Genomic DNA, 23,333 nt, shown 5'->3' with positions numbered 1-23,333 from the left:
AGACCCCTCCAACATTTATGCCACCTTCAGAAAAGGAGAAGGAGGCATATGTAAGTTTGACCCTTTCATTTTGGATCCAATAGAGAAGCAATAGACATGCAAGAGCTAATAAAATCTTTCTAATTGATTATTTAATGAGCTCAGTTAGATTCTTAGTCCTGCATTACACTTTAAACTGTTAAAGAACATTTCGAATGTTGGCTTCTTGTGGGCAACTACTAAAACCTTGACATGACTATTGAAGGCAAAAGTTTATCTTTTCATAACAAAATTCCAGAAGTGAGAAAAGCTTTCATTTTCTCCCTCTGTTTTCTCTTTCTATCCTTGCCTGCCTTCTTTTTTTCGTTTTTCTCTATCATAATTCATACGCAGTGATATTAGAGAAACTCAAACAAAAAGGAAGAATCTTAAAGAATTCTACTAAGCTTAAAGGAAAATTTCAGAAATCTCTCAAATTCGTTCCCAAAGTTTCCATTAAGCTCCTGTGCCAAGAAAATAACACACTTTAGACATATATTGTGAAGTACCTCAAAACTAAGTCAATTCTACACATATCTTGCTCATATCATCTTTAACCTTTTTCCCCAACAAGATTAGGCTCCTTTTTTTTTTTGGAATGGCAGATGAGGCTTTCCTTCTTGAAATAAGTCCATCTTTTTTCAGTAACCGGCATTGGCTATAACTCAAAAGGATGGTGTCGGTTTCATGGAACAACGTTAAACCTGGAAGCCGATCGAATTAACAATTTCATCACACAGACAACCGCCAATATTTTCCTGTAGCACCATGGATCCCACCATGAACTGTTTCAAATAATCCTGAGGCAAAACTGAGTTGATGTTGCCTCTTCAAGTTAAAAGGCACATTAACAGCTTCCGAGACAGAAAGTGGGTTATATAATCCATTCACAGATATACCTTAGTGAAGTATTGTGACGGAAGGAAGGTCGAGCTCAATGTGACCTACAGGAGGTTAGTTGCTGGGGGACACAACAGACTCAATCACAGATCTCTTAGAAAACCCCAGAATCCATTCCTCCAGCCCACCTAAGGCTCCTTTGTCAGCTTCGAAGTTATCCAGATAATCTCTTTCTATACAATACAAAACCTGATAACCTGAATTACTTGTTGAACATGCCAATTCAATATCCATACCAGGCTGCCTCAAATTGCATATATTGGATTAATATCCGAATCAGTTATCTCTGATTGATGATTCCACGAGCTGGACCCACTTCTCCTTGACAGTTTTTCCCTTTTCTTTAGTTTCCTTGTCCGCTTAGATTTTACAACATAGTAACTCATTGTGCCAAGAACTCCAGCCATTATCACTCCCCCAATAACCGTAACTAAAATAGCTGCCCACTCATACTGCTTGCCAACTACAATGTAAGAAGAGGCAATAAAAGCCACCGATGTACAGACGGAAGCCAACCACATTAATTTGTTGATGATCCCCACTACCCTCCTCTCAGATTTTGTTTCCCCTCTAACCAACGTAATCTGAACCACCACAACAGCTAAAGAGGTGAAGAGTGCAATTGCATTGAAGATGAAGAAGATTTTGAAAGAAGCATAATTTACCACCACAGCCACCCCAGAATTACGGTCTCCTCCAGGCACAGTAAAAATGGCAGCAAAAGCCACAGTGGCGAACAGAACAGCAACCACAGTGACAGAATTTGTTGCGTTGTTGATCCCCTCTCGGTGTAGTTTGCGAAGCTCCTTTGCAATACCATGGACATTCTTGTTGGTTTTCCTGGTTTGCTCAAGCTGTGTATGAACATCCTTCTTGATTTCTGTCACAGTTTTTCTTAGTTCATCCCTCGGTTGATTGAGCTCGTTAGCTCTAACTGCACCGAAGCGAGATAGGCACTCTTTTATGTCTTGTGCATCTTCTGAGAGGGGGAGTGCTTCTGCAATGTCAAAGGCTGTTTTATGGTCCCTATTGAGAGCATTCACGTTGGTATCAGGGAGGCTTAAGAGCTCATTTACTATCTGCAATAAGTGACAAGATTGCGATTAGAGCGCTGTAAATGATCCAATACCATTTGCAATTTTAAGATTTTCATTTAGATAGACATTTTCACCACAGTATTAATAAAGAAAAACTAATGGCAGATTTTAAGTGTAAAAATGGCAGATTTTAAGTGTAAATCCATAAAAAAATACTCCAAATAGACAGCACAAGTCTATCCTGACACCTTAACAACAACAACAACAACAACAACAACAACAACAACAACCAATAAAAAAAAAAAAATCATGCTTTCTTTAAATGGGAAGTCATTCTTATTACATCCAAGGAGTAGAGTGACTTGTAGGACTCTTTAAGTAGGTGAATTTTCATCCTCTTGTCAACAATGAGAATGTGGACAGAGAGGTCAACAGCCAGGGGGAAGTGAGGAGAGAGTCTCGGCTATCACATCATCCTTTTTTTATTTATTTGGAGAGACTTTTCAAATGCCCTAGAGAAGGGCACTTAGACTCTGTGGCCTTTGCATCATGCTGACAAAAAGGAGCAAGTACAAATTTCTCTTACTTGGTTATTCTTGAAAGACTTCTACTTCCAATAAGATAAGAAACCCTTCTATATCAATCTGATCTAATGCCTGCATGTGATTTTGGACTCCCACCCAGTTCATGAATAGGGTGGCAGCAGGTGGGTTTGAGGCAGGTTCTGCAGAAACTGACCAAAACTTGATACTAAAAAGGGATGTACGGCTATTAAATAAAACTTTGGATGTATCTTACATCCAAAGGTTGATGAGGTTAAATCCAAGATTCCCATTTGACATATCTCAGTGCAAAAAGCAAGAAACCATCTAGAGACACAGTGTCTTGAAAAAAATACCTCCGCACGCTTTTTCCTGGTGGCCACATGCAATGCTGTGTTCCCAAACTTGTCAGGCAGCATAACTATTGCGGGATCAGCATCAAGAAGCAACTTTACTACCTCACAGCTGGCTCCTTTTACAGCCATATGTAAAGCAGTTTGTCCTTTCTTATCGGTCCTCCGCGCCAGTTGTGGATCCTTCTCAAGCAATGAACTTACAATTTCTACATGTCCTTGCCGAGCAGATAAGTGGAGAGCATTTTTACCATTGCTTCTAGGAATTTCTAACAAGCTAGAATCCTTCGCAAGTAATTCCTTCACGACTTCTGTGTGACCCCTTGATGCTGCAGATACCAGAGGAGTTGCATTTGATGGACCAACGGTTTTGCTTAATCCAGGATCATGATCTAAAAGAACCTGCACAATGGCTGCATAAATGATATCATATTAAATCGTACTGCCTCAGAGCACATTGGTACAAGTGAAGCTGTTAGTTCAGGAAGTAAGAAAGACAACTAAGACAGACAACGTGACTACAATAATAACTATTATGAGCCAAAAGAAAAATAACAACAACAACAACAACCAAAAACACAGATAAGTGATTCCTCATAGTCTGCCCCACTGGATGTGGTGCTGCCAATTGGGACCATGTTTCAGCAGTATGAGAGTAATCACAAGAATAGGTTGAAACATCCAACAAAATAAAGGTCTCAGGAAACATATAATCTGGAAGGAAACGTTTGTGACAAGGCTGTGTAGGACTAACTGTCATTATGTAACAACTCAAATGACCAAAACATAGAAATTTTATAACATTCAAACACTAAGCATTTTCCCTGCAACCAAACGCCCATGAGCACCCAAACCACCAGCATCACTCCAATTCCTTAGTCCTAGATTTCCAGTCTCATCGTTCTTGACAAGAGAGAAACATCAAACTTGATACCTTCAATCATCTAATCCACTGAAAACCAGCAATGTTCAACCCCTCTAGCCCACAACTATGTCAAAGAGAATCGCGCAAAGTCGCCCAAGCAGAATGTGAAACAAGATGGTTTATCACCAATCAGAAACAAATTTCAGGAAAGAAGAACATAAGGAGCCATTTACAAGACATTCTTATGGTTCAAATCTCTTCACAAGGTAAAACTTTTTGTTTCTTTATTCAGCAATAAATTTACCTTTTCCAGTTTATAGTTTGAGTCTATTCAGCCACTAAGATAGACACACTTTCTCACATTCTAGCAAGACTATTGACACCCCCAAGATTTTACAAGACATTCTTATGGTTCAAATCTCTTCACAAGGTAAAACTTTTTGTTTCTTTATTCAGCAATAAATTTACCTTTTCCAGTTTATAGTTTGAGTCTATTCAGCCACTAAGATAGACACACTTTCTCACATTCTAGCAAGACTATTGACACCCCCAAGATTTTATCATTCACACTTCACTGTTTTTTACCAAATTCAAAGCTCACAAAACTAAGATTTTTCAGTGAAAATACAAGCAAAATTCACCAGTGAGATATTTCACCTACTGCTGAACCGTTTCATATTAATCTAGTGCAAAGCCTGACAAAAGAAAATATGTGCCTCTAGTTTCTGTCGCGTACTTCATTTAAACTAGGTCAATAGCAATAAATTTTAATTGTAGATAATTACGCAAATATTAGACAAGTAATATCAAAGGACAGAAAGTGAATGAGAAATCAATACCAATATGAAAGTAGAGGAAAAGAAAGGCAAGTTCAAGCCAGTGGTAATAGATGAACATAGTTTGGGCGTTCATTTACAGTTTCCGCCTATCCATTCATGTCCTAAACAAAATAAGATGATAGAAGTCCTCCCCCAAACCCACCATACACACAAAAACAAAAATATATATATATAAAAAAAAAAAAAAAAGCAGCGAGGTAAAAATGAAAACAGATAAAATCAAAGCCCTTACCTTGATGACCTTGACTGGCTGCCTTATGCAACGCATCAAATCCCGACTGACTCTTCCTCACAATACACTCCTTACCCGAGTACTTCAAAAGTTCCTTCAACACATCGAGATGCCCCTTCTCGGCCGCAATAAACAATGCTGTTTCCCCCAATTCATTCACCTCGTTGACAACAGCCGACCGGATTTCGGCGACCTCGGCGTCAAACTCCACTCCACTCAACGTGCCCACCATCTGAGCATCGATCTCATCCAGAATTTGCCTCACGGCTGTAAGATCCCCGCGTTGCGCAGCCAAATGGAGGTCCGTGTCATTATGCTTGCCGGTGACTTGCTTGACGTATTTCTTTTTGCCAGCCTGATCGATTTTTTTCCCAGAGTTGGATAAAACAAGGGCAGGAGCAGTAGCGGAGGATGGCGACAGGGACGGAGAAGGGAACAACGAAGAAGAGATGAGCTTCACCGGGGAGAGGACCACATCGCCGTTAGAATTGAGGACTGGATCGTCATTGGAATTTGGGACCGGACCTTTTCCGATACCTACCTCTCCTATTTCAAAGAAAAAAAAGAAGAGCAATCAGACGCCATAACAACCGAAAAGCTGCCGAAGACTGAAGAAGAACAGCGAGGAAAGCGAGAAGAAACTTACCCTGCTCGATTTCGTAACCCATCCTCGGCAGCTGCGGTGGCTATCCAGTCTCCGAAGCTTACCGATTCATCCGCAGAAGACAGAAGAGGAGCTGGATGGAGTCGTTTTGACGGACGACCACGAGCGCGGGAGGGAGGGAGGGAGGAAGGCCGCATAGGGGTAGAAAGGTAATTTCAAGTTCTGGTTTCTCTCGTCGTTTTCTGTCTTCGCTTACCCCCGTCAGTCGTCAAACACGAAGCCGCCGTCCCACTATTCCAATTTCTCGCGTCTTTAAAACTTTCTCGTCCATTTGCTCTTTTCACGAGTGTGACTATCGGAGAGACGCGACAAAATATTCTCGGTGGGTCCAATTTAGTTCCCTTATTTTCCCCGGTCTGATTTTAATCGATTCCTGAATAAAGCAGATGGACCGGTCACTGGGGAAATCATCAGTGACCCAGTGTTTCATCAGACAGTCACCTGGTGGTGGCCCCGGTTGACCACCAATAGCGGTTCAGCTGAACAATTTGATGAGTTAAATGGAGTAAAAAGCGGTTTGGTCCAACGGCACAAAACCAAAGAAAAAAGAAAAACGAAAACCTTCGACGACCTGCTCCCACCGCTGCTTCACTTCCAAATACATCCGAACGTTGCGAGGCCGAAATTCCGTCGAAGGTTCCTGGCAGATTCGACGAAACTAGACGATCTTTTTTCTTTTGGTACATATCGGTATCGGGGATACTGTTTTAGGGTCATTTCGGCGCTCTGTGACGCCGAGGCGATGCTTTTTGAGAAAAAAACGAAGAGAAGAGATGCGACTGCGATGCATGAACTTGGAGGAGAAGCAGTTGGTCGGTGTAAGCAGAGCATGTGCGAGACTCCTGTAAAATAGGGTATTTATTAATAAATTAAGATAAAATTTAGTTTTGTCTATATTAATACAATAGTTACGAATTAAAATTAAATTATTAATTTAATTAATTATAAAATATAAAATACTTTAAAAAAATGTTTACTTTTATAGTGTCTAGGTACTTTATTAAATTCTTGCTTTAACAATATCTTCATTATCACTCTTAAATTAGTAATTTAATATAGAATTAAAATTTATAAATATAATAAATAAATAAATATTATATTTTATTAATAACATAAGATAGATTTAAGTGTGTATAAATTAATAAATAATTATGAAGTAAAATAAAATTATTAATTTAATTAATTATAACAAATACAAAAATACCTAAACAAATATGGTTATTTTTATAATCTATAAATAAAAATCCACATTATCTAAATTATGTAAATTTAAAGGGGGTAGTGAGAAAAAGAGAGGTTGAGAGCTAAATCAAAGAAAAGGAAGAGTGTGAAGCCGAGCGATAGAGGTTGGCTGAGAGGAAGGCATCAAGGGCGAGGGCAAGGTCGAACAAGAAAGATGCAACACGACAAGATGGCGAGAGGAAGCAGCATGACAAGACTGCAAGATGGCAAAGAGTATAATGTTGAGAGAGATGAAAGATGAGGGTTGAGAAGCAAGGAGCATCGAGAGAGAAAGATGCAGGGAGCATCAAGATAGATGAGGATGCAAGGAGCATCGAGAGAGCAAGGAAAAGTGAATAAAATGGGCGAACCCTCAAAATTCAATTTCACTCATTTTACACTCGAGTTAGTAAAAGCAAATTACCTAGTTCATTCACTTTCTCTTTCTCCTTCCCTCATGCACTAAGATTTTGGGTAAAGGGGGGGTTGGCCAACATGAATAAGGAGATGAAGTTCATTTCGATTATTTAGGTCATTCAAAGATGTCGTTAGTGGTACACCAGCACCAACTTTATTCGAATGACATAGGTAATCGGGATGAGGCCACCCCATGTGTAAACTGTAGAATCAGGAATCCACCCATTTTTTGTGAGTCATCCATTTGAAGCTGTCAGGACGCGTCTCTTCCTCTTGATTTTTTTTTCTTCTCCCGCTCTCTTCTCCCTCTTGTCTTTGCACTCTCTTCTCCCTCTTGTCTTTGCACTCTCTTCTCCCTTTGCACTCTCTCTCCCTTCTTCGTCTTCACACTCCCTTTTCTCTCTCTCTCTCTCTCTCTCTCTCTCTCTCTCTCTCTCTCTCTCTCGCACTCAGCCTCCCTCTCCCTTCTCCTTGTCGCCGCTCTATTTTCCCTTAAAAATCTTCCCGATTTCTCCCATTTGCAGTTTTTCCCATTTTGGCATCAATTTTTTCGATTCCAATTCGATTTCCCTTGATTTCCCCATTTAAGGCTCTCACCCTATTTTCCTAGTTTTGCAGAGCACATCTCTTCTATCGCTGCTAGTGCTTGCTTCGTCTTGATCGCCGTCGCCATTGTCTTCAGTTTCGGTTGGTTTCTTCTCTCAAGACAAAAGGCTATGGCACTCCACCGACTCGGTTATGCTCTATTAAATTAATTTTGCCCCTTGGGCTTGAACACAACAAGCAAGGTAACCCTCAAGTTATACGGATCTGTATACCATGTAAGGAAAAAATAAATTTTGGAATTACCAGAGCTTTGATTTTCATGAGCATTATAATGATTCATGAAATGACTAAATTTCACAGCTTCAACATCAGGCAGAACTGAACATTTAAATAGGCAAAAAATTACTATGAGAAAATGAGTAAGTCAACTACAAAATGCATGAGAAAAATAAATAATGTAGAAAGGTAGAATTTTAGTATAGTAATCATGTTTGGATTGGCTAATTTGGTGTTTAGGTATACATGTTATATTTAAGTATATCATTACAAGTTACTTGTTCTCTTGTTTTGGTTATATTTATCATTTGGGGCTCTAACCTTGGAAACTGTTTTCGCGTGCACTTGTACTTGTCCATACTAACAAGTAACACCCAACTCGAAGTTGAAGTTAAATTAAATCATTTAATTGAATTTGAAGTTGAAGTTGAAGCAGTTGTAAATGTTGAATAACCCCCTAAATAAAGTGCAAAGTGAATTTGAATTCACTTTTTGGTCCTGTTAGTGCCCTCTATAAGTGAAATATATTTCACTTACGCTAGGTAAAAGGAGCCAAAAGCCATTAGTGCCCAGCGTAAGTGCCGGGGGAAAGTAAAATACAACTGTATTTCACTTTTCTCCCATTTTAGGCATAATGGGAGGGAAAGTGAATTCAGAGGGGTCGAGCTCTGAATGCACTTTCCCTCTCTCAATTACATCGGGCTGTCGGGAGGGCTCTATTGAACGAGGGTCTGGGAGAAATTTTTTTTTATCTCTCGCTCGCTTGCGACTTTCAGCCATTTCAATCGCCCTCTGTGCGATTTGTCTCCGACGCTCGATTCTCTTCCTCTCGCTGTCCCCAGCACTGATGACCTTCGGTGACTTATCTCCCCTCTCTGCAACCTCTCCGACTCCTCTCTCCCTCGTGACCTTCAACGATTTCAATCGCCCCCTCTACGACCTCTCCCCAGCGCTCGACTCTCTTCCTCTCACCGTCCCTAGCACCGACGACTGTCGGCAACTTCTCTCCCCTCTCTGCAACCTCTCCAACTCTATTTAAAAGGAACTAGGTAAACCCTTCTTCCTAGAAATCGATGGTTATTCTTCTTATTGTTTCAAAATCATTCGTCTGCTTCTCATTTTAATTTTTGGCTCCATTGTTGAAATTTATGGCGTGGGAATGGCTAATTACTTCGGCCGTCAATCAACTTTTGTAGATCGCTCGGTTTGAGTAATGTAAGTACTGCTTTTCTTATTAACATAATACTTTTTGAATTTATCATATACGTTTTGACTGCGAAAATCAATGTAGTCTCCAATGTGATGTTCACAGTAACCTTATTCTGCAATAAATTGTAACTTAGTTTTACGTATAGAAGAGGGGTTTGCCACCATAAATTATTTCAAGAGCATTTCATCATAATTAGGTTAATATGGGCAGTGGCATTAATGGCTGGCTTGGGTTGGGGTGAAGTTGTGTTGTCTATGAGGTGCACGAAGGGTGAGCACACCAGGTGTTTGATCAAGTGCTTGTGAGAAATTGTGTTGTTTGTGATGTATGCAAAAGGTGAGCATGCTAGGTATTTGAGTAAGTACTCGTGTGAGTATCACAGATTTTAGAATAACTGGAATTGCTGAGTTACTGCCAACAAGTACTCTTTTCTTCTTGAGCCATATATGTAAGCATGAGTTCAAAAGAGGGCCCATCATAGGGAGACAAGGCTAAACAACTAACCCTTTCTGTATTCAATTTTCAGTTCATGTGTTATGATATAGTAAATGGCATTGTCTTTAATACCCTATTAGTTGTTTGATGTGTTATTTTGATTGTTCCTCGACCTCTTGTCTATTTATTTGATGCTTTTTAAGTGTGTTAAGTATCAGGGCATCAACATGGGTCTTGTAAAAATTTGTGCAATGTCTATGGATCAGATCAGAGGGTCATTATTATTTATTTAGCATGAAAAACCAACGTTTGAGTCATTCCTTCACTCATTTTCAGGTTATGGTTAGTTTCTTGAGTTGAAATTGGTATCTCCTCCTTCATTTTCTCTTTAAGAAACATGACAGATCTTTAGAGATATACTAATGTCTATCTCACAAGACTTCAAAAATCTTTCTAACTTTACTGATGAAATTGTGTATCTGGTAAGGGGGGGAGGGGGGTCTCTCAATTTTTTTTTTTAAGAACAACTTATTTTTTATTCATTGTCTATTTGTTATGAGTTTTAGATGGCGGGAAGATTACATGGATTTATTTGAAGATGAAGAAGATGATTTAAGTGATGATTCTGGTGGAGAACATTGTGAAGATAACAATGAAAGTGAAAATGAAGACCGTGATAATAGTGATGATGTTGAGGATAATATGGACACTTAGAGGGAGTATGCAGTACAATTTGCAAGAACATCATATTATTGAGATGTTTTAGCAATTCAGATGTGACAAAATTATTGATTATTATGTTTTAATGCCACTAAATATTTTTTGTGTTGTACTTTTGTATGAATAGATATAATTTTTTATATTAAAAAGGTGACTGAGTTATATTTTTATTATTTTTATTTTTGTTATTACGATATTTGTGTAGTGCGCTATGTAATACGATATTTGTATAGTTATTTCGTATTTAGATATTACAAAATTAAAATTTGATTACATTTTTAATAATATAAAAGTAAGTATTTTTTTAATTATTATATTTAATATATTTTATTTATTAACTAATATTAATTTAATTTTCTGAAAGTCAGATATATAAAAATATTTTATTTAATAAATAATCTATCTGCACTTTACACCACACTTTACATTGTGCACGCTAACACAAATAAGTATTTTACACTGCACTTTCCATTACACACACTAACACAAAAAAATACTTTATATTCTATAACACTTTCCCCCTGTACTTACATTGTGCACTAACCCCCCCCCAATCACTCTTATGTCCCGTGTATCGGTGCTTCGTCTTCTAATCAGACCCTAATTTTCCGATCGTACCCGGTAATGAGTGCCCGAGAAACTCATCGTTGGCGATCATCGTCAGTGGCTGACGTTCCACCTCGGAGGTACTGGATGCGAGGTTGGTGCCAAGGGGTATTTTAGATGTATGTACGAATGGTGAGTTATTGTTTTGGTTGTTTATTGTTGTTTGAGCTGGTTTTATTGCATGGTGGTTTGGATTTTGAATGATCGCTGGATCACCTGGATGAAAAATAGCTCTTTTGGTTTGGTTTCTTGTTCTTTAAACTGTGGACCAATTCCACGTGTCGACTCTGTTATGTATCTGAATGGTTTAATGAATGAAGGGGTGACTCCATCTGTTACGTTTTTGTAAACTATTACAGCTCTGTGCGGTTTCTCTCGCGAAGTGCTCGCTCCTGTGCTGCTGTCGGTTGTCCCTTCGAAGCTGCTTCCGTTGCACTTTTGAATCCGATCGCTCGGTTATGGAAATTAATTGCCGACAGAGGTAAAGGATTAACTGCAGCTAAAGCGAAAGTTAAATCTCCGCCCCGGGGGTTTCGGTGTTATTTCTTAAATGGGAAATCACAGCTCCACCGGTTCTCGTCAAAGGTGGAACGCCCATTTCTCTGTTCCCAATATTAATACGAACCCTCCGAATCAAAATTATAGTTACCAGCCTTATACTCCTACTCCCCTCCCTGTCGGTATCACTCCTGCAACAAACATGGCTACCTTGCCCTACGCTCACGTTGATACCTCTCTCCGTGGTCTCGCAGCCCAGGCCGAGGGATTCGGTCGCCAAGCTATTGGGGGGCTTCATGGAAAAATATATCGTGTCAATACTTTAGCGGGTACCTTTCTCTGTTCCTCTATTTATCTCTGTTTTGTTGAAAATCTTTCCTTCCTCTTCTTCCAGTAATGTTTTACTTGCTATGTATGGACACCTCGAATTATATGTTCCAGTTGCTCTCACTTATACAAGAATGTGTATGGACGTGTTTTTGTTGAGACTTATAAAATATTGTACAGAGAATGATCAATTGATTTATAATTCTGGTGGTCCTTGTGGGCTTTCTAATTCATTTCACAAAATTAAAAATTTGTGGATGTTCGTTTCAGTTGACTTTTGCTAATAAGACTTCTGCCTTGGTGCCTTACAAATTGTCATCTTTTTTGTTTTCCACCAAGACTGTTTTCTGCTGCATTACAACTTGAGACTCAGCCTGTAAGCAACATGCATGTAAATATGTCCCTGTTTACATGCTAAGACAAGCAAAGATCATGTTTACTCTTGTTCACGTCTATATCAGATTTATCTTTTAAAGACATTTTGTTATTATTTTTAGGAATGTTAAAGTGAATATAAACTATGGTCAAGGTACCAGATCCATTCACCTAACCCAGGGATAGTCTTGCCAATATGATTCCCACATTCATTGCATTATCCTAAATGCTCACTAAGTAAGATCCGTTTTGGAGCGAGATCTAAGTTGTGAGTACATAATCTGCTCTCCCAAACAAGATGGGCAATGTCCAAGCAAGTTGTCTATAAAATCTTCTTATGCTTACTGGCCAAATATTGGTCTTTGCTATTTTCTTCTTTTTTACTTATATATGGTGTATGCTATTCTTCCAAGTTAATTTTCTTCATTTTGTCTATCTTAAATAGAGGATGGCCGTGGGTCCCTTCGGGAAGGATGCCGCCAAAAGGAACCACTTTGGATTGTTTTTGAAGTTTCAGGAACCATTCATCTTTCATCTTACTTGAGAGTATCATCATATAAGACTATTGATGGCCGTGGCCAGAGGATCAAACTCACTGGCAAAGGCTTGCAATTAAGGGAATGTGAACATGTGATTATTTGCAACTTGGAGTTTGAAGGTGGCAGGGGGCATGACGTTGATGGAATTCAGATCAAACCAAATTCTAGGCACATATGGATAGACCGATGTTCATTGCGTGATTTTGATGATGGTTTGATTGATATTACTAGAGAAAGTACAGACATTACTGTCTCTAGGTTTGTTGATGAGGTTCATGTTGATACTTTTAAAAGTATTTTCTACGTTTGAAAATTCTGCTGTCTCAACGAAGTGTAACTGTAAGTACTTAATCTTTCAGGTGCCACTTTGCACAACATGATAAAACAATGCTTATTGGATCCGACTCAAGTCATATTGGGGATAGATGTATCAGAGTGACAATTCACCACTGCTTTTTTGATGGGACCAGGCAGCGGCATCCTCGTGTTAGATTTGGGAAAGTTCACTTGTATAATAATTACACAAGGAATTGGGGCATCTATGCTGTTTGTGCTAGTGTAGAAGCACAGGTTTGGTCAGATTTAGAACTTGTAATTATGTGTAACTATGTAGAGTTATTTTCACCAATTTCCATATTTATTGAACCAATTGTCTTTTTCTGCTGCAGATTCTTTCTCAGTACAACATATACGAGTGTGGACAGAAGAAAGTGGTGTTTAAATACATGACAGAAAAGGTAGATACTTAAAGCTTTTGCCACTCTCTTACTCAAATTTCGACATTTTTCTCACAGAACTTCTAAAGTAGAAACTTGTATTTTCATTTTCATTTCTGTTTTTGGGGTTTCCTTCCAATTAAGTCCAATTTACGAATAGCTATTTTAAAAATAAGTAGGCCTTTGGCTTATAAGTGACATCAGGATGAGGTCTTCAGTTTAGTTTTCACTGGGGGTGTTGTGCTTCTGTCTAACCAACATTAACAATAAAATGAAGAAATAAATAAAAACTAGATAAGTCAATAAATTGCTCAAAATTTTTAGAACCAAATGCACTAGAACTGTTAAGTGTAGAAAAAAGGCTGGCCATCTAATAGGCTGTTCAGAGGTGGGATGTTTGTAAGGAACCCTGAAAAACATGAGACGACACGAAATTTTATGGAAAAGAATGGGATATAGCAATACAGTTTTTGTTATTCATGGATTGATTAACAGGTGGAGCTTGGAATACTATTCTTGCTGTCACAATTTCAAAATGGGGAAGAGAACTGTGTAAAAGAAATGAAGCACAAATTTTTTTGAAAATGGTAATGGCTTTATTTCAATCAATCAATCAATCAAAGCAATACAAGGAACATATAGAGAAACTTTAGGATTACAATGGAAGAGAAATCCTGGGAGCTAGGTGCTTCCAAGAGATACCCTCTTGAGCTAGAGTATCTGATAAGTTGTTAAGTTGTAGATGGACCGAGGCACATGCCTCTGTTCAGTTCTCCAAGATGAGGAAAGTTTTGAAATTTCATCAAACAGATCCCTTATTGTGGGGGGTGGGGGGATGGTTTTTGGCCATCCTGCTAATCACATTAGCTGATTCACCCTTGATGATAAGAGGCCCTGAAAACTGGCTAGCATACAAGTTAATCCCTTGGAGCAACATGGGATTTTACCTTTGTTGAGTTCCATATGCCTAGGGGGCCTGAGAGCAGGAAAATGATAGCTCCTTCATGATCCCTCAAACCTTCTCTCGCTCCAGCTGGTCTGGTTCTACCTATTGAAGAAACATCAAAATTAAGTTTCGTCCAGCCCACTGAAGGAGGTCACCAATAAACTACCTAGGACGAGGGGCAAACTTTGAAGTTCATTATAGATTTCCAGTGCCCTCTAATGATTAAACTTGGGATTGAGTCATGTCTTCTAGTGAGGTTTCCCATAATAGAACTAAGTGGACTAAATTTTCAATATCATGCCCCAAGGAGCAATGCTGGGGACGGCTGCAAAAGGTACTCTCTGTAGGGTTTTGCCACAGTTGGGGTACTGACCATGAATGGTGCTTGCAGATGAACTTAGGCAATGTCTCTGGGAAATATTTTACAATGCCAAATTTATTGAATAAGGCCCTCCAAACTGATCTGCTAAAAGGACAGTGCAGCCATAAATGGTGAAAGAATCACAAAATTTTATCCTTCTCAATTTGAAAACGTGGAAGAGAACTGTGAAATAGAAAAGAAGCACAAAAATTTGGCTTTCTTTTCTCTGCATAATGTTTACTACATATCAGAAAGTCTGCATTTTTTGACAAATAGGATTTTACATACATGAGAGAGGGTGCTCATCCTCTGCAACAATGTCAAGCACCAAACTTGACTTTACCTTCTGAAAACGCCAATAAGAAATTTATAGGTCTAGCTGACGTTATGCTGCCTGAAAGTAGTAATATCTTTGAAATTGAATTAATATAACCTTAACATATTTAGAAGTTGAGTCTTGGTCCATCTCAAAATGATTAATTAATATTAAGAATTTTTTTATCAACTAATAAGCTTAGGTCCATGACCAACCCTACGTGACTCTCTTCACCTACCACATGCCCAAGTAACCAATTTAAGTTCTGAGCACATGTGGGCCCCTTATATAGGGGTTTCTATCCCACAACATTGCTTCTCACATGTAGATCTACGGATAAAACCTGAAGTGGGTTATGGAGAACAAACTGATATACTTGGACTTGGATTTGTATTTCATCTGATACCAAGAAGAAGTCAAATCTGGGTTTGTCCTATAATGACCGGCTGAAATTACATTACTTTTTTTAAACTAATAAACACAGAATTTTGTCAGCCTTTACTAATGTGGGAGTATTCACCTATCACTTACTGAACCGGCCAGTTTGAGATAGGAAGAAGTGCGCTTTCTACCCTCTCTTTTTTCGGTCTGCTTCTTAGGATTAATTCTTCTTACACATATTGGGCCATTCCTGTTTGCCTTGGGTTGTCTTGAAATTAGTAAGCCTGGGCTGTGGACAGATTTCCTTGTTCATTCTTGCGAACTTTCACATGATTGCTGACTTTTTACAGACTTTGTAGTTGGTGAGTAACTTACCTCTCTATTGTATCTTCTAAAGCTTTCAGGCATTGTCCAGAGTTGTCGGACATGGTCAGGGAAAAGTTAGCCTTGTTTTTTTCTGTTGGCATAAATTTGGCTTCTATACTAAGTCAGTTCATGTGTGGGTAGCGGGAATGCAAATGCAGTCATGTTCTCAATACTTTTTATGTTCAACTGTGTTGTGTTGTTGGAACAGGCAACAGACAGTGTGGCAGGCGTTTCTGGATGGATAAGATCAGAAGGAGATTTGTTCCTTAATAGTGCCCAATCAAGTTTATTAACAGGAACTGCTGTGGAGAGTGTGTTTAGAGCAGAGGAACACTACCCCACCTGGACAATGGAACCGCCCTCAGAGACGCTGAAGGATGTTCTCCAAGTTTGCACTGGATGGCAGTCAATCCCAACACCACCAGAAGCTGTTCAGAATGCCTGACCGTTCCGGTCTGCAACCCGGCTAGTCCTGAGGATTCGACACAACTGCCTGTGATGAGATTTTCTCTGCCAGTGTAATGAAAAGTGTTAACAAGGGTGGGATCAGTGGTCTCCTAGTACTGTTTATGTTTCACTCAGACTTTCGTTTTCCTTTTGTTTTTGTTTTTGTTGTTGCTTTAATAAAGTGGAGTTATTTGCCCCTCCTTTATATAAGACCAAAATAAATAAACAATAATCTTTTGCCATGGCTGAGAAGGAGAGAGAACTTGAATGTTCTACCCCAAATTAAGTATTTATATTTATAGTTTTTAAAATGATGTTATAATGTCTATAATACCCTTAGGGTTACAAGTTTTATATAAGAAAAGATATAAGTAGAAATGTTCTTCTTGGCGCTATCTTTATGATGTCTTCTTATTTACCATGATGCTACCTCTTATGAATGTGTACTTTGGTTTTGTGGGTTTGGGTTCATCTTTTAACACTCCTCAAGTTGTGGGTGAGAGAACATCATAAACCCTAATACAAAAGTGATTCCCAAAGAGAGTTCTTATTGTGAAAAATAAGGTGAGTCTCAGAGACGATGTTTTAGGTGTATAAGAAGATCCTTTCTGGCGAGAGTTTTTCAGGTGGAAGAGGTTAAATCCTTTTCCTCTCCTTCTACTCGGTGTCCCCCTTTTTATTAATGTTTTTTTAGTCATAAATAAATCTTGAAAATATTGATTAAATTAAATAACTTGTTGGAATATTTGTTTGTATCAATCGGGTCAATCCTTATATAAGATCCATGGGGTAGTTTTTTTAAAAGGTTCGAGCCTTTTAGCATACTGGTTTCAACATAACTCATTAATTAAAGACAAATATTAATTTTACGCCTTCCACAAACGTCTTTAGTCTTTTGCGAAACCACTTATTTTTTACACAGAAATGGAAATCACCCACTGAAAAAGCAACTGAAGCAGTGTCACTGACTCCACTTCCGGCGTGTATTCACCACCGCGCACTCCACTTCCGGAAAATTCAGTCCTGTGCACGGAACGGAGAGAGAAGGAAAAGGAAAAATAATTTATTGATATTAAATACACGTTTTTATATATTTAGTAAAAAATAAATGGGATCTGAAAAGATTTGGGTCACTTTAGGGTTAGGTTTTGAGGAAATCCTCAACCTGCCCTACCAAAATATAGTTCAAAATAGTAAACAACTTGTTAGTTAAGAAATTAGATTAAAAAAGCTTTAATTTATTATAAAAATCTTGGACACTGAATCATGTTGTTATGAGCTCTCTATACGGAGTAAACATCATCGATGGAGTAGGCAAAGGTCAAGATACAAAACGAAGTTAATTAAACATATTTTATAAAGTAAAATAATACTTGGATGAAATATATTCAACTTTGTTATTTGGCCGAACTAAGTATTTTTCTGTTTACGTGAAGGACAAGGATAGTCTAAGATTAATAAATGAAACTCAAAATTTAAGAGAAAGAGAGTTGTCGTCCCCTTCTATGCTCTCTCTCTCTCTCTCTCTCTCCCGACTTCTTTCAATCTATAGGTGTAAAATGAAGATGGAAGGAGTTCAATTATTTTATAAAAAAATTATATGATTTTAATATATTTACTATGATTATTACAATAAACACTTATTACACATTATTAAACATTAATTATTAAAAATTTATAATATTATATTTGATTATTACTTATTACAATACATGATTAGTATAACAACAAGCATTATTAATATTGAGATTCTTAAAATCCAAATGGACTGGGTTATGACAATTTGTTTGGATTAAGTTAAATAATCTATCTTGTAAGTTAAAACAAAACACAGTTCTATTTGTCAAAGGTGGTTCCGGTCCACTTGGGTTAGGTTCTGTCCACCCCGGATGGGTTAGTTACTTAGCTTTCCACTCCTTAACAGGTCGGTCTTTTCGGGTTGTATTGGTTAGGCGTTTGACATGTCCTATTCACCTAAGCTAGGTTAAGTGCGAAAAGCGACGGCTCACAAGATTGGACAAAATTTCATAACAAAGCATTAATAACCTATTAAAAACATATTCATAGTTTTCCCTTGACACGGCCATACGTGCAACGAATGTCTTCCCCATGTCAAGATCACAATTAACAGCTCGTCACATCTGATTTTCCCTAGCATTAATCAGTCGCAATTTGTGGCCTCAGGAACAAGAGTTAGAGAATCAACGAAGAGATGGGTCAGCTTCGTTTTCCTTATTTTAACATCTTAACTCGTTTCCAGATGTAAAGCTTATTGCAATCTTCTTGCTTCGCCTACATTTGTCTCTTTCGTATGAACCTTCTTCGCCATGCACAGACGGCCATTAGAATCTTATTTAAATCAGTCGCCTCCATCAATTCCGAGATCTGTTCCTGTCTCAGTAAAAAAAATTCAAAAGAGAAGAGAAGAGACCATTTTCAGCCGCAACCAAGAAATATATAATCTATGAAAATCGTGTTTGTGTAGAATATACACGGGTACTTCTCATCGTATGTCGTCTCGTAAGGTTACATTTTACATCACTCGAAAAAGACTTTACTTTGCCTCTCATCCGGATCGCCGGCCTGGTTGATGCAACGGCGTCGAGGATCCCGAGACGTCGTCGCCGTAAAACAAGTCCGACAAGTAGTTCTCCAAGTCCTCCGGCGCGAACCTGACCGTCACGTCTAACCCTCTTTCGTTTCTCAGCGTCATCCTGTACTTGGCGTAAAATTCCCGGTATTTCGGCACGATCTTCCGCGCCAACGAGATCTTGATATCGTCCCTAATTTTCCGGTCCGACACCAGCCATCCCGAGTGCCGCCGGTATGCGTCCTCGAATGCTAAGCTGAATCGCCGGAACCCTTCTTTTACTTCGGCATGGCTGAGCTGTTGGCCAGCCGGAGCGTCGGGCAGCGCCGTCAGGACTTTGTGCCACGCCTGTTTTTCGTAGTTGGCCGCGTATACTCTCACTTTCTCTTCGTGTTTGGCGACCCAGTCTTCTCCGAGAATCAGGCGAAGATTGCAATTCTTTACCTTGGAGATGACGTACTGGAGATTGTTCAGTAGGAAGAGATAGGCGAGTGCGACGTCCTTGTGGAGCTCGGCTTTGCCGTCGAGCTTGCAGAGGAGGACGAGAATGACCCATGCGAGACGGATTGCCACGGGGTAGAGCGGATTTTCTGAGGAGAAGGTGCTGGAATCGTCTGTTAATAAGGCGTCCATGAGTGGGGTCTTGACGGGTAAAGGCCAGTCAGCCAGAATGTCAACAAGAACTCCGTTGTAGTCGGCTAGGAAGCTGACGTAGTTCATGACGTATCGGGTTAACGGGTGGAGTCCCCCGCCGGGTACCGGCGACTTGGACGAATCCTTCTGGATCGCCGTTTCGAAATCGATAATCATGGCTCGGACGGATTCGCCGATCTTGATCAGCGCATTAACGGCCTGGGTTCGGACGGCAGAGGTGGCTTCGTAGGAGAAGGTCGATTCTATGTCCGGCCAGAGCTCGGCAATAGCGTCGTACATGTCCAAAAACCGAAACATCTTTTCCGGCGACCTTTTGCATTTGGTGACGGATTCGGCGAATGCGAAGACGTTCACGGCCGCTTCTTTGGCGATTTCTGAGAAACATGATTCTTTGACAGTGCCGGAGGTGGCGAAAACGTGGTCGCAGAGGATTCGCTCTCCGGTGAAGAGCGTCTTCCCGGCGATTTTCACCGCGTGCAACCAGACCTTGATTTTATGCTCGAGACTATCCCAATCCAGCTTCTGAAGCTGTTGAGAACTCATCCTTTCGAACCCGAGGCGGTACAGGCCTTCATCCACGATCGACTTTCTGATAACTTTGTAGATTCTCACGCACTCCTTCCCATAACCAGACTGTATCATACACTCAGCGATGGCACGGAGGTCCGACATCGCCATAGAAGAAACTCTCTCTACTTCCTGGATGGAATTCCCAGCGATCTGCATATCGTCCTCGGAGGCGATATCATCCTCAATATCCGAGATACTAGACACGGTGGTGTTGGTGGAGGACCTTTCAGAGACAGACTCCGGATCAAGATAATCCCGATTAGCCGCCAGAATTTGATAAAACTCCTTCTCCAATCTCTTCATCGCTGTCTGCATCAAGCTCTGCGCTCGAATAATCTTCTCAGAACTGGAATCTTCGGACACATAGACATGCATCGCCCGTTGCAAATCCCTCACCGATTTGATAAACTCCCTGGCCTCCCGGCGGTTGTCGTAGAAAAGCGAAGTGATTTTGGCGTAGGAGGAAGAATCAGGGTCCCACTTGGTGATAATCTCTTCCGCTGCAGAGAAATCATCCTCCATTAGAGATTCTGAGAAGGTGATACTGGGAGAGGTCGGAGCCATGGCGGTTCTAGTGGCTGTTTTTGGAGAAGAAAAGAAGAGGCTTCTCATTCCCTTACGAGGCATCGGACTTCGAAAAATACACCAGAAAGAAGAAATCTCAAACAGGAAAAAATTGGGGATCGGAGAGACTGAAGATAGATAACGAGTCGGAAGCTGTAGCTCGTTTTTCTTTCTCTCTGTCGGTCGGCTATCGCTCTGCAGAACAAGTCGAGAGAGGCGAAAGGGTTTATATAGACGAACTCATCTGTGGTTCTAGCGGTCAAAATTACAACGTTGACCAGTCGGCCCTGTCCACGTGTGAATAGTTTGAAGTGACTCCTCATGTTCTTTCTTGTCGTTCTCCTTTGCCCGTCTTTTGTCCGTTACGCCGTGTCTGCTTTTAAACCATCTCATGCCTCCGTTTTGACTCTGGTTTCCTCCTGTGGCCGTCTCAGGCTGCTGAAAGCCTGAAACGCCGCCCAGAAAACCCAAATAGGGACTATATTTACGACGAAATTAAAGCTTTTTTGAAATGGACAAAAGGCCGTGGAAGGCTCTAATTTTGGCCACAAGAATTCTGTAATCTACATTACTCTTCCATGTCTTTTCTGGTGCACAAGAAGTTGTGAGTTGTCACGGTTTTTTCAAACATCATTAATAGAGAAAGGAGATGTTGCGCAGTGAAGGAACTGAACCTTACGCGAGCGGTTCTGCAACCTGCGGGTCGGGTCCTTCTCGTCGTTTTCGTGCGGGAGGTGCGGCCATGGAGCCCGCAACCGCGTCGTGTCGAACAGGAAATGACGAACGGAGCCTTATGAGCCGCGTTTGATGATTGATAAAGTGATTTTTGCTTTTTGACTCGGCCTGTTTCCGTCAGACTCGGTGGGAGTCGGGGTCGCAGACGCCTGGAAGCAACAAAAACAAAAACGTGGGGGATAGCTTTCTTGTTCTTGTGAATTTTGTGTTTGGAATTAAGCGGGTAACTGGTGGAGATTCTGGGAATTCGATTTTGTGATGTTTGTTTCCTGTTTACCGGGCAACATTGAACAGGTTATAGAGAATTCCGCGTTAATTTGATAGCCGGCACTTGATTACTCCGGGAAATAATTAGAAAATTTGATTTTTGTTCTTGTTCCTGGTCCTCTCTCTCTCTCTCTCTCTCTCTCTCGAATCTCCAGCTTGAATTCGTAAAAGTGTTAGTTAGCTATGAACAGGAGGGCGAGCAATTCAAAGAGCTCCAGGTTTTTTACTATGGTCATTCTCTCAGATGGAATAGTGATTCTAGATTATAGGAAAACTGAAAAGGCCAAAACTCAGAGAAATTTCGTATCGTTTGACTCCTGGATTACAGTTATATAATTCAATTTCGTGATATGAGCAGTTGCATCAGAACATTCCGTTTCGTTACATCTTCCTTCTTCTTCCTGCCCCAGTTATGACTGAGCGATTACAATATCATGGAACGTCTTCCGTTTACCTCTTGGCTTTTCCGGTTCGGACATTAACGACTCCAGAAAATTCTGAATGGGTTTTCCCTTTTTTTCATTCATCACGATTTCGTGGGGTTGGTGATGACAGCGAGAAGCAAGCAAACTCGACTGAATTGAATTACTGGGAAGTTTGGAACATCACCATTGACGACAACGAGCACGAGGCAGAGCCACACATTACGAGTCAGAAAGACCCTTTTTTACGATTCCTTGTATCGACTCAACGAGCAAGCAAACTCCTACACGCAGAGGATATCGAAATGCAGACCATCGTCTCGTTATAACTTTTGCGAACTGGTTGAAACAGGCTTCAGAGACTTTTCCTTGTTCCAGAACTATTATTAACAATCAAATGTCCATTAATGAATCAAACCAGAAAACTTCCGAAGACTTTTCCTTGTTCTTAGTAATCGCTCGTCACCGCAGCATCTCCATTATAGGAGAAACAACTAGCCATCAAACATCTCAAAATCTCCGACTCGGTGTGAACGTATGGCAGCCGGAACGCACACCATGCAGAATTAGCTCCACTCGAGAATTAATAGAGTAGAAATTTGCGTCAGGTTCATTGAAACTGTAACTGATCTCTACAACGTAGCAGGGGTAGGCAAACGCCAAGACGTTGAATTTTCTTACTTATACGAATCGCTGTTGGTTTCAAGCTCTGAAATTTCTATTTACTTTTCAAACGATTACCACGTCTTCTAGTGGGAGAAAACAGGAAACTCCCCACATCTCAATGTCTCCGAAAATTACCAAAAGAGGGTTTTATCAGTTAGTTAGTTGATGATTGGAGAACAGGAGGAAGAAAAAAGGAGTTGAACGGCGCTGTCCGCAAAAGCGGGCAGAAATGGGGACGAAGATACGGTGACCACCACGTTTGCATTCCCATGGCGCCTTCAGTCGACCGCCGCCCTCTTGAACGCGGCATGAAAATTCCTCAAGGTCCTTTCATGGAAAATACAATAAAATATTGATTATTATTATTTCAAAAAATAGTTAATAAAAAAGAAAATTCTGATTATTATCTCATTTTCACTAACTAATTTTAAGAATAATAATAATCAAATTCTCATTTTCTTTTCTTTTTTAGGGGTTCCAAACAAACCCGTTAATACAGTAGGAGGGGTATTTTGGTCATAAAAATGAAAACTGCCTTATTTACTCTTTCTAATTTTTTAAGTGTAGCCACTTATATGATACTAGGTTGAGGATGAGAAATAACGATTTGTTGGTGCTTCAACCATACACATAATTAGAATTTGAGAAAATGATTTTCAATTATAATATTTTTTTGGTCACATATGTGCATGAGATTTGTTATAGGGCTACC

At 39.8% G+C, this 23,333-nt stretch overlaps 3 protein-coding genes across 4 annotated transcripts; 1 reads left to right on the top strand and 2 right to left on the bottom strand.

The window, feature by feature from the left end:
- Nucleotides 1-446: 446 nt before the first annotated feature.
- LOC137936674 (ankyrin repeat-containing protein ITN1-like) lies at nt 447-5,532 on the bottom strand. Its single transcript, XM_068781496.1, has 4 exons — nt 5,433-5,532; nt 4,787-5,332; nt 2,854-3,263; nt 447-1,997 (listed from the first exon to the last, which is right to left on the bottom strand). Exons 1-4 carry the CDS (start codon nt 5,452-5,454, stop codon nt 1,164-1,166), a joined length of 1,812 nt encoding a protein of 603 aa, XP_068637597.1. The 5' UTR covers nt 5,455-5,532; the 3' UTR covers nt 447-1,163.
- A 5,308-nt stretch (nt 5,533-10,840) lies between these two features.
- On the top strand, nt 10,841-16,351 carry LOC137942495 (probable pectate lyase 4). The gene is made up of 6 exons (XM_068788176.1): nt 10,841-11,013; nt 11,241-11,708; nt 12,527-12,878; nt 12,980-13,190; nt 13,289-13,357; nt 15,915-16,351. The coding sequence occupies exons 2-6, from the start codon at nt 11,432-11,434 to the stop codon at nt 16,149-16,151; spliced, it is 1,146 nt and encodes a 381-aa protein (XP_068644277.1). The 5' UTR covers nt 10,841-11,013; nt 11,241-11,431; the 3' UTR covers nt 16,152-16,351.
- Nucleotides 16,352-18,598: 2,247 nt separating this feature from the next.
- LOC137942675 (exocyst complex component EXO70H1-like) lies at nt 18,599-20,654 on the bottom strand. Of its 2 annotated transcripts, XM_068788407.1 has the most exons (2): nt 20,165-20,654; nt 18,599-20,089 (listed from the first exon to the last, which is right to left on the bottom strand). In XM_068788407.1, exons 1-2 carry the CDS (start codon nt 20,592-20,594, stop codon nt 18,720-18,722), a joined length of 1,800 nt encoding a protein of 599 aa, XP_068644508.1. In that variant the 5' UTR covers nt 20,595-20,654; the 3' UTR covers nt 18,599-18,719. The 2 variants fall into 2 exon arrangements, with proteins under 2 accessions (XP_068644508.1, XP_068644507.1); XM_068788406.1 differs by having other exon boundaries at nt 18,599-20,654.
- Nucleotides 20,655-23,333: the final 2,679 nt, after the last annotated feature.

This window comes from Aristolochia californica, unplaced genomic scaffold, assembly GCF_029961685.1.
Source record: "Aristolochia californica isolate CCGP_79_NKW_82.1479 unplaced genomic scaffold, dmAriCali1.0.hap1 SCAF_10, whole genome shotgun sequence".
In the NCBI taxonomy this organism is placed as follows: Eukaryota; Viridiplantae; Streptophyta; class Magnoliopsida; order Piperales; family Aristolochiaceae; genus Aristolochia; species Aristolochia californica.
Note: the sequence above shows the minus strand (reverse complement) of the source record. Positions and strands in the feature narration are given on the sequence as shown.